General features: G+C 49.4%; 2 protein-coding genes across 2 annotated transcripts; both read left to right on the plus strand.

The window, feature by feature from the left end:
* The first annotated feature begins 251 nt into the window (after positions 1-251).
* Positions 252-5,369, plus strand: tmed10 (transmembrane p24 trafficking protein 10). Its single transcript, XM_061812304.1, has 5 exons — positions 252-1,503; positions 2,863-2,983; positions 3,065-3,138; positions 3,555-3,681; positions 4,390-5,369. Exons 1-5 carry the CDS (start codon positions 1,327-1,329, stop codon positions 4,509-4,511), a joined length of 621 nt encoding a protein of 206 aa, XP_061668288.1. The 5' UTR covers positions 252-1,326; the 3' UTR covers positions 4,512-5,369.
* A 772-nt stretch (positions 5,370-6,141) lies between these two features.
* On the plus strand, positions 6,142-9,671 carry eif2b2 (eukaryotic translation initiation factor 2B, subunit 2 beta). Its single transcript, XM_061812303.1, has 8 exons — positions 6,142-6,434; positions 6,718-6,838; positions 7,532-7,683; positions 7,839-8,002; positions 8,634-8,729; positions 8,800-8,937; positions 9,014-9,080; positions 9,479-9,671. Exons 1-8 carry the CDS (start codon positions 6,263-6,265, stop codon positions 9,634-9,636), a joined length of 1,068 nt encoding a protein of 355 aa, XP_061668287.1. The 5' UTR covers positions 6,142-6,262; the 3' UTR covers positions 9,637-9,671.
* Positions 9,672-10,626: the final 955 nt, after the last annotated feature.

Raw genomic sequence — 10,626 nt, forward strand, 5'->3', positions numbered from 1 at the left:
CAGTCTTGGCCAAAACTTGGACATGCCGGGAGCGACGCGTAAACCGGCTTTGAAGCAAGATTTGGAAAATGATCATCTTCTTTCCTTTCTGTGGAAGTGACGTTCATCGCCGGTCGCCGTCGCTCGACAGAGTGAGAAAAGGCCCAAAGGGACGCTTGAAAAATCAAGCCAAAACCTTTCAATTGCTTGACGTGTGGTTTAATATAAAACAACAACACTGAGGGAAGCACACGTTCGCTGACGTCTGGGATTTTTCTTTTTTACTCGCGTTGGGCTTCTACTTGATGTTTAAAAAGGCGGCGGGTTGCTATTCTTAGAAGCCGTTTGACGCAGCGCGTTGCGACATCGGAGGGATTTCTCCGTCCAATAATTGTCCTCCTCGCGCCAGACCCGCCGCTCGGTATCCCCGCCTCGCCTGGTGGGCTCACGAACGAGGATGTTTCCCTGGAAACTGGACAGTTTTTATGTAACCGGCTAATCCGTCAGCCGTCGCAGAGAAAAGATGTATACTTATGGTATATACTCGCTTGGGATGGGATCATACCTGCGGTCAAGGCTGACAAGCGAGCGATATGCGCTTAATCGTTGGTGTAAAAGGGTGAGGGACCCACATGGAGTTCTGTTTTTTTTTTTCTTCTTCTTAATGTCCTGACCCACTAAATGAGGTGAAAAAGCACAAGTGAGGCCCACTGATATATACTGCTGAACCGGTTCAGGGGGTACTCGGCCTCTCGCCCAGAGTCAGCTGGGACGGGCACCGCCGGCACGCCCCTGACCCGCGTCGGGACAAGCGGTAGAGAAAATGAAAACATGAATGAATGAATCATTTCGCTGGAGGAAGAGGGCTGCAGCGCAATTGAAATTATAGACAACAAAATTACCCAATATTCGTTTGAGAACGGCTTTCTTACGTTTTTTTTTTTTCACAGCTGCTGTAAACACGTTGCGTGCAAAACGACAAAACAAACTCTCCGTGTCGATTTCACTCGGTGAAAAATGTGCCGATTGGTCGGTTGGTCAGCTCGGCACACAACAAAGGAAAAATGCCGTTGATATCAAACTCGAGGGCCACACTGACATTCCACTTGCACAAAATATCGTCTCGCGGGCCGCCGGTTTGAGACCCTTGGCGGACGTGCGATCGTCTAGTTGTGCCCCCCCCCCCCATCAGAATGCGACGCGGACGTGCACTTCCTCCTCCGACCTACAGGCGCCGCTGCAGCCGGCCTCGGCCGAAGCAGGAAGCAGTTCAGCGGGCTTAGCTGGCACCGGCTGCTTGGTCGCTCGATCTGCGAGGTCTTTTTTTTTTTTTTTGTCGTCTCAGCTATGGCTCGATTCGCGGCGCTTCTGCTTTTATCGGTTGTCATCGAGTCGGCCTCCGCCATCTCCTTCTTCTTGCCGGTCAACTCGAGGAAGTGCCTGCGGGAGGAGATCCACAAGGACGTGCTGGTCACCGGGGAGTACGAGATAACCGAGCCGACCAGCACCAAAAGCAACCTGAAGGTGAGCGCCGAGGAAGGCCGCGGAAGTGTTTTGCCGTTTGTTCCAAATCGCCCCATTTGTCGGCCGAGAGGCTAAAGGAAGGCTGCTGGCCGAGCTCGCTAACGGCAAGCTCGAATCGAGCGTGTCGGCGGCTTTGCAAAACGTCTTTTCGTGCAATGTCGGGGACGGGAAGCGGGGAAGCGTTTGGTGTGCGGCAATCGGCCCGCGTCGGTTGTTACACGTCACGCTTAAGCCTCCGCTAACATTAGCACGTTCGCTAGCACCCGGTTGTACGCTAACTTGGGAACGGAATGGGACGTAACAAATAACGCCGCGAGAGTCCCTTTTACATTGTTTGACTTGATTATTGTGGTCGGTGTCTGTCTCCACGTTGGGGTAACGACGCTCGTCATAACATTCCAATGAAGACCCGAGTTGGGCGATTGTGGATGTTGCGCATTTGTTTTTTTTTTCAGAGAAGTGCGTCAAATCCTTTGCCCTTCAGCCTAAAAGAATCAATTGATGAGAGCAGACGGCGAAATTTAGAGCCGAAACACTTCATCGAGTAATCAAACAATGGATTTCTGTCGAGCTCTTGTTGAACAGCAAATTTCAACCTCCCTGCGGGAAATGTTCTGATCGCTCTTCCTTAATGAAAGCGGACACGTTATCATCCACACATTTTCAGATCCGCTTATCCTCACGAGTCTCGTGGGAGTCCTGGAGCCAATCCCACCTGCCATCGGCCGCCCTCAACTGGTCGCCAGCCAATCGCAGGGCACTCACAATCACACTTAAGAAGGCACAATTGAGAGTGTCCAATTATGCTTGCATGTTTTTGGGATGTGGAAGGAAACCAGAGAAAAGTCGCGCTAGCGGGGGGGGTGGGGGGCGTGCAAACTCCACACAGGTGGGCCGGGATTTGAACCCCGGTCCTCAGAACTGTGAGGCCAACGCTCTCCAGTTGCTGCCCTGTGCCACCCGTTATCATTTATATTTAATTAAAGAAATTTGCAAACGCAATTATTTTTCATATACGTAATATGTAGGATGTCTTTCCCCCCCCCCCCCCCATGCATAGCTTTCACGGTTGTGTCGGTTTAGTTGCAAAAATGAGTCTGCTCCGCGTGTCCCAAATGCCGTGCCCAATTTTTTACGAAAGGAAATGATTGGACAAAGCTGTAGAAATAATGAGGAGTAGATTTAACCCAACGAAACGAGTGTTTTTGTAACTTTGGTGATTCTGGAAAGTGTTGATAGCGCTCCACTTTTGAAGACGTTTCAAATTTTGACAGGGAAAACTAATTTGAAACCATTTTGGAATGGCATTGACGCCCGCAAATGTACGTACATGTTGGGTGAATTGTACATTTGTTACAGATCACAGATTCCGCCGGCCATTTGCTTTACACCAAGGACGATGCCACCAAAGGGAAGTTTGCCTTCACCACGGAGGACTACGACATGTTTGAGGTGTGCTTTGAGAGCAAGTCCCCCATGGGTAAGTTGCTTCTCATTTTTTTGAAAGGCGCTGCCCCCCCTCCCATCATAACCTTTGACATCAGCTACCTTTTATATAAAGGAACTGGAAGAGTGCCGGACCAGTTGGTCCACCTGGACATGAAGCACGGCGTGGAGGCCAAGAACTACGAAGAGGTAAGTCGTCACATCGTGACGCTTGTGCCACAGTTGGATGAGATGTCGAAGCGGCGCTCGCATCCGCACAGGCGATACACAAAATACGCGGGGAAAAATGACGTGCGCATTAGCTAAAGCTTCATGTGCGACACTGCTGATGTGCCAAATGTTGCGAAAACCTCTAAACTCGGGCTGAGCTGTGACTAATAATTCTCTTTTGAGTTTGATAGTTTCGTATGTAAAGATGAAATGCCCATCCAACGGGGGGGGGCTCGTGATTTCACGTGTTTATGGACAAGACCAAAACTGACGCGGGATTTTGTTCCAAACTCTGATTTTTGCAAACCGAGTTTTAGGCTGACACCTACTGGAGGAATCTTGTAATAACCTGTATCTGCAGGCTGATCTTTCTATTGACACGCGTGTGAGTCCAGATTGCCAAGGTGGAGAAGCTGAAGCCTCTGGAGGTGGAGCTGCGGCGACTGGAGGACCTCTCGGAGTCCATCGTCAACGACTTTGCGTACATGAAGAAGCGAGAGGAGGAGATGAGGGACACCAACGGTGAATTTCTTCTTTCTTTAGCTCAGCCGCCCCGTTTGCGCGCCAGTCCCGCTCACGATGCGGCTGAGCTAAGCCGGGCACAGCAGGCAGCCGTTGCCGTTCACGCAAAAAGTACGAGTGCGGGTGCAGAGGGGCCTCGAGATTCCGGGGTCCCCCACTTATGAGCGAGTGTTGCACGGTGGCAGCGGATTCAACGGAGAAATTTGGCTGTGACTAAACCAGTCTTCTAAAAAAAAGCTGCAAGCTGTTGATTGCCACTTCCATCGAGGCATAAACCAAAGCAAAGCAAATTGCAAATGGTGTCATTACTACACGACTTTGCCTTTTTATCTTATCGTGCTCTAAAGTGAGAAATGGAAGAAAATGTTGGCCGCGGTCCTTGAGTGCCACGAGACCTACGGCCATATTGACTTGGGTCAACACGGTGCCCCGCGTTTTTGCACACGCGTGACGTTCCGTTGGTTTCATGTGCACGCGTGTGACGTGATGGCCCGCAGGCAAAGTCACATCGAAGACGGAATTGATCCGAAGTGGCCATCCGTTCTGCCCTGCAGTGGCGGCGGCGCCCTTTTTGTTGTTTTTGGAGGCTCTTCGCTGCTCCAGCCCAACTCGAGTATTCGAATAGAACGAGAACGTGGTTTATCGATGAGATTGAAATGTACGTGAATGTTGCTGAAGTCCCTTGTGGCCCCGTCCTGCCTCAAACAGAGTCGACCAACACGCGCGTGCTCTACTTCAGCATCTTCTCCATGTGCTGCCTGATCGGCTTGGCCACGTGGCAGGTGTTCTACCTGCGCCGCTTCTTCAAGGCCAAGAAGCTCATCGAGTAGAAGGCCAGCGGAGGCTCTTCAGAAGCGTCCCCACAACAACAACAGCAGGCGGACTCCGTGGACGGCGAGCGATGTTTTTTTTTTTTTTTTTTTTTTTTTTGGGTTACCTGAAATTCTATTTTTTCAAAGATGCCAGACTTAACAGGAGAAGAACGATCGGGCCTGCTTTCTTTTGCGGTTTCAAACGTGACAAGCGCGTCTGTCCGGACAATTTCCAAATGGTCCGGCTCCTCACCGACGACGAGCTCGTTTTTGTTTGGAGGGGACGCGCCACGGGAATCTCGCCGGGGTTCCTCTTCTCCCCGTCGAGGCTATTTGAACACGCGCTTGGCTTTGTTTGTGACGTTGCTGTAATTTTTCTGCGTTCAATCCATCCCTTCACATGCTCGTCTTTTTCTTTAATTTTTTTTTTCTCCACTCTGTAAATGCCCTGAGTCACAATTTGCGTATATTTTTGTTTGAATGTGGTTTGTCGTCGTGGTATTGTCCTTTCGTGGACGAATCAGGTCTTTGACTCCCGACGACGAGCAGTATTTGTAAAGAGACCCGGTTTGTATGTGAAGCCTGCTCGCCGGGCCTTTACGCGCTGCTAACTAAATTTAAACGTTTTGACACGATTCACGAGCAACTCTTCCCAAATGTTAGTACTTGCAGATCCAGCCGATGTACTTCCATTTTTATTTGTTGTCTTTCGAGCTACTTAGGAGGTGTGGTTACGTGGGCTTATGGGAGCTTTGCGGCTGCTCTGATGGGATTTCATTCTGAAGGCGTCCCCCACGGGGAGCTTTCCAATGGAGGAGCGTGTGCATTATGACTCCATAATTGATGATTTTTATGTTAACCGGTGCATTTTGTAAATTTGTGTTGGGCTTTTACTCAATGAGATATTGGATGGATTTCCTTTGGTAGCTGGACTGCAAATACTGCAGTGTGTGAAAATAAAACCTCTAAAAAAAAAAAAAGTCATCTTTGCTCAATGGTATGATAAACTTGGTTGAAATATGGTTAAAAATCTATAAGCAGAGCCCAAATTGTATATTAAAAATATATATATTGCTAAATTAGCTACCAATAGTTTCAAAATTGGTGCCATCAATAGCAATTAAAGTAAAAATAAAGCTTCATCACCCAGTGTTGGGCACTTTGGTCCAGAATATTTTTAAGAACTGCTTTTGCAAGGTGGCTCGCGTTTGGGTAAAAAAAAAAAAAAAAATCTGTCATTTCAAGTTTGAACATGCGTTGCCTTTCAATTTACGACGCAGTCTTTCAGGAAATGTTTGAAAGGCCCCTGGACTGGAGCTCAGTGGTTCGAGCACTGGTTTGGTAAACCAGGGAGGGGTCGGGGGTTCATATCCCACTGGGGCCGCCACACTCCCTCAGTCGGGTTGCGTCAGCAAGGGCGTCCGGCGTAAAAATTGTGCCAAACGTATATCTGCGTTCATCTGAGATGACACGCTGTGGCGACCGACCCCGAAAGGGACAAGGCGAAAGAAACTTTTGTTTTTTAAATTTTAGGAAACGTTTAATGATTACTGTTTAAAAAAAAAAAAAAAAAAAAGCGTCGGTCCCTGAATGCATCAGCGAGATCTCAGCCAATCAGACGGCGTCATAGTCACCGTGACCCGGATGTACTACCAAAGCACTTCCTGGTTTGGAATGGCCGACTTGATGACAATAGTGATAAACTCGCGAGATAACTTCTTTTCGTTCGTTTTGTTGAACTTGTACAACGAGTCGTATTTGTCGCTACAATGCCGGGTGGGGATAAAGAGACCGACCTGACCGAGAGAGTCGAGGCCTTTTTGTTCGACCTGAAGCGAAGCGGGAGCGGGGCCGGACCTCTGCGGAGCTCCGCGGAGACGGCCCGAGAAACGGCCTCGTTGCTCCGCAGGATCACGTCGCAGGCTCGGTGGACCACCGCAGGTGCATCACGCTCCACGCGAAGCTCTTTGACCTCGCTTTTATTCCTAACCACTATCTTTTATTCATCTCCAAGTCTGGGCACTAGTACGCTCTTTGCCTTGAGTCGTTACCAGTTACTTGTAACGCGCTATCCACTGCTCTGTAACTTTTCCGTGCATTACTTAAGTAGGACAACTACATGGTTACGAGAGAGGGTAAAGCGCATTCCAATGCTGCTACTAGTACTAGTGGAGCGCTAAATGTTAAAGTAAACCCTTGCTGCTGATTATTTGTAACGTCTAAGGCGAGCTGATGGAAATCATTCGCAAGGAGGGCCGGCGGATGGCCGCCGCCCAACCGTCGGAGACCACCGTGGGGAACATGATCAGACGAGTGCTCAAGATTATCAGAGAGGAGTACACAAGGTGAGTCACAAGGATGGGAAAGTCACATCTCAATGGCTCGTATACACTTGGATGGGCCTTCGGCGGTAGTAATTAATATACCAATGAATTCATAATTCACCCTTTATCACAAAAGAGTCCCAAAGAGCTTCACATGCAGGCCTGCACTTGGTAAAGTTTGACGACATCCCCTCGCGTAAAGAAAGAAAAAGATCCCGTGCTATTATGGTCTCTCCTGGTGCTTACACTTATTTGAAGTAAAAACCAGGTTCGAGAGGACAAAATGTCTTTAATATTACCAGCGAGAATACTTTGGAGCCAAGTAGCTTTTTCATGAAAATCAGTCGTATGAATATTTAAAAAAAAAAAACAACAACATTATATCAGTCCTATTTAAACGTGTGCTTGTAAGACAGTAATTGATACTTTTGACTTTTTTTTGGACACTAATACTATCGTCATGGTAGCCATGTACATTTGGTCCAAAGCCTGCGCAACACGACCACCAAGGTATGATACCGCTACATCTGAGCATTACATCAAATGAAAAAAAATCAATAAAATAAAAGTCTTGGCCCGTTGCCGTGGTTCAGAGCACAAGCAGTGCTACCTACGGCAGTCCGAAAAGGAGTTCCTCATCTCACGCTGCTATCAGCTGTAAACTCTACTTGAAGTATCATCTGTCACGGCAGCTCGTCGCCTACGTATCTGCAGGTCTCGGGGCGGCGGCGAGGAGCTGGACCAGCAGGACTCCCTCCACAAGTGGCTGACGACGGGAGCGCTGAGCGAGGAGAACTTCTACCAGTATTTTGCCCCCCTAAAAGCCAACGTCATCGAGGCCATCAACGAGCTGCTGATGGAGCTGGGTGAGTCGCTCGCTCGCTCGCTCGCGGGGTTCGGCGGCTGGTTTTCGCGAGCGGCTCGAGCGTTTGCGGCTGCTTCTCCTGCCGTGCAAAAGTGGAATGGCCGGTGAACGCCGCGGCGTGAGACGTCCCCGTCTGAAAACTGCGGCTTTTTGCAGAAGGGACGACGGACAACATCGCCATGCAGGCTCTGGAGCACATCCACTCCAACGAGGTCATCATGACCATCGGCCGCTCTCGCACCGTCGAGGCCTTCCTCAAGGACGCCGCTCGCAAACGCAAGTTCCACGTCATTGTCGCCGAGTGCGCCCCCTTCTGCTTGGTAAGCCGCGCGCGCAACACAAAAAGCCTTCACATACACTCAGGAATCCTTTTTTTTTTTTTTGCTTTCTTTATAACTTTACGATCTAAAATCATTGCTCTTTATCCTTATGCAACGTATTGCACTCATAAGAATCAATAACATCCGTATTAGTGAGCGTTAAAGTGTATCAATAGGCGTAGCATTGCGAGTGACAATTTTATCTTTCCAGGACTAGTAAAAACTCCAAAAATGTTTTCAAATGATGTACTGTTTTTAGAGGGTCTTAAACTGTGAAACAAAGGAACAAAACGAGATTGAATTAAAAAAAGGCAATAAAACACATTTAATTGATCATAAAATGCTATACGTCATTTGTAAAATATAACAAAACAATAATAGGATTAGAATTTTATTCAAAACGCACAAGAGGTCCTGTTAAAGTAGTGCATTCTCCCCAAATTTCAATAATATAATAATGGTAATTGGAGCCTCTAAATTGCCCGTAGGTGTGATTGTTTGTCTCTGTGTGCCCTGCGATCGGCCGGCGACCAGTTCAGGGCGTGCACGAAGATAGCTGCGATAGACCCTTGTGAGGATGAGCGTCTCAGAAAAGAGACGGACGGATAATCGCGTTTTGCATTTCCGTCAGGGGCACAAGATGGCCACCAGTCTGTCGGAAGCCGGCATTGAAACGACGGTGATCTCGGACGCCGCCATATTCGCCGTCATCTCTCGCGTCAACAAGGTAACGGAGAGGCCGCGGCGGACGTGGCAAAATGCCGGCGCAGAACTCAGCCGGCTTGCGCCGCCCGCAGGTCATCATCGGGACGCAGACGGTGCTCGCCGACGGAGGCCTGCGGGCCGTCACCGGCACGTACACGCTGGCCCTGGCCGCCAAGTACCACACCACGCCGGTCATCGTCTGCACGCCCATGTTCAAGCTCTCGCCCCAGGTGAAGCCGAGCCCCCCGGGCGAGCGGCGCCGGCGCCCTCCGTCCCGCGCTATTCTGACCGCCGCTCTGATTTCAGTTCCACAATGAGGAGAACACCTTCCATAAGTTTGTCTCCCCGCATGAAGCGCTTCCGTTCACCGAAGGTAACGCAACGCAACGCAACGCGCGCGCAGCTGATGAGTCAGGCAGAACTTCGGCGCCGCTCGGCTTTAGTTTGACACCGTTGGTCGCACTGTGTTAGAAATGAGACTCAAAAGACACAGAAAATACATATTTCAACTGCGTACTGAGAAAAACGTGCCAGCGCAGTCCTTTGCCAAGTATGAATGTGCGGATGATAATGTCCGTGAAATGTTTATTTTGAAAAACACAGAATCGTTGGGGGGATTGGGTCAAAAAATGCAAATAAGCAGAAGTTAAAAATCAGGTGGATTTGCGGGGAGGGGGGGGGGTGTTCAGGTTTTGGACAATTTTGTGTTTCCGCCCGGGTACTGTGTGCATACGCATAATGAAAATCGACAGTGGACAATTTGTGCCTCAGGGGAGATCCTGTCCAAGGTGAACGTCCACTGTCCCGTCTTCGACTACGTCCCCCCGAAGCTCATCACGCTCTTCATCTCCAACTTCGGCGGACACGCGCCCTCCTACGTTTACCGCCTGGTCAGCGAACTCTACCACCCCGAGGATCACGAATTGTAATCGGTCAGATTGAAAAAAGAAAAGGAAACAAGCCATCTCCTTGTCGTGTGTTTATTTTTGGATCTTGAATCTAACAAAGAAGGATTTTATGGATTGTAAGGATCTCAAAATGGGAACATGTTCTGCAAAAAAACCTCTCGTGCTCACGAACAAAGGCCGACAAAATTCATCTCGGCCTCCACCTCGAGACGTGTCGGGTCTTCCAAGTAAGGAAGGGGGCGTCACAGGCTCGCTTTGTTTGGGGGGGGGGGGGGGGGGGGACACCACACCAACATTCCATATGACATGATTTTCGCCAGAATTGTGGCTTTTGCGGGCCACAGAAAAAAACGATACGGCCCCCGCATATACACGTAGTTTGACGCCTATGGTTTATGGTGTTTGGCGAGAGAGTTCCGGCGGGGGAGCCTCCCGCCGCTGGCGTCGATGTCGGTGCCCTCGTTTTCGTTTGGTGTCTTTGTCAACAAGTGTGCAGTATTTGCAACCTTTTCTCATTTCAATCGAAGCTGAGGTGTGAGGATAAAGGATAAAACCTTGCTGGGAGAAAGGAATGATGACCGTCATCCAATTGAAATGAATCACCAGGAGCAGAACTGCTGACAGCTATTTCTGAAGAAGCACGTTTCATTTTGCGGCCACGTCACCGATGACGCACAGAATTCCTTTACGTACTGCTTATCCTCACCTGTTTGGCGGCAGCCGGCAAGAGACGGGGAACACCCTGAATTGGGCGCCAGCCAATCGTAGGGTGCGTACAGAATAAACTGGGAAACAAACATTCATACTCACGTCCACGTCGTAATTTAAGCCTACGGTACAACCGAGCGTGCGTGCGTGCGTGCTTTGGGGATGTTTCAAGTTTTGGCGGAAGGCCACGCAAACTCTTACAAGGGCCAGGCCCGATTTGGACCCGGAACCTCACAACTGGGACGCAGGTGTACTGACATTTCAAACTAATTTGTTACAAAATTGATGTCAGGCCCGAGACTG

Source organism: Syngnathoides biaculeatus, chromosome 23, assembly GCF_019802595.1.
Source record: "Syngnathoides biaculeatus isolate LvHL_M chromosome 23, ASM1980259v1, whole genome shotgun sequence".
Classification (NCBI taxonomy): domain Eukaryota; kingdom Metazoa; phylum Chordata; class Actinopteri; order Syngnathiformes; family Syngnathidae; genus Syngnathoides; species Syngnathoides biaculeatus.

What these genes read in the sequence shown, in the direction of transcription:
- tmed10 (XM_061812304.1), top strand. Translation starts at nt 1,327, where the DNA reads ATGGCTCGATTCGCGGCGCTTCTGCTTTTATCGGTTGTCATCGAGTCG. An exon ending in GCACCAAAAGCAACCTGAAG is followed by an intron (nt 1,504 to 2,862) that starts GTGAGCGCCGAG and finishes CATTTGTTACAG; the next exon opens with ATCACAGATTCCGCCGGCCA. An exon ending in GGAGATGAGGGACACCAACG is followed by an intron (nt 3,682 to 4,389) that starts GTGAATTTCTTC and finishes TGCCTCAAACAG; the next exon opens with AGTCGACCAACACGCGCGTG.
- eif2b2 (XM_061812303.1), top strand. Translation starts at nt 6,263, where the DNA reads ATGCCGGGTGGGGATAAAGAGACCGACCTGACCGAGAGAGTCGAGGCC. An exon ending in ATCAGAGAGGAGTACACAAG is followed by an intron (nt 6,839 to 7,531) that starts GTGAGTCACAAG and finishes ACGTATCTGCAG; the next exon opens with GTCTCGGGGCGGCGGCGAGG. An exon ending in CGAGCTGCTGATGGAGCTGG is followed by an intron (nt 7,684 to 7,838) that starts GTGAGTCGCTCG and finishes GGCTTTTTGCAG; the next exon opens with AAGGGACGACGGACAACATC.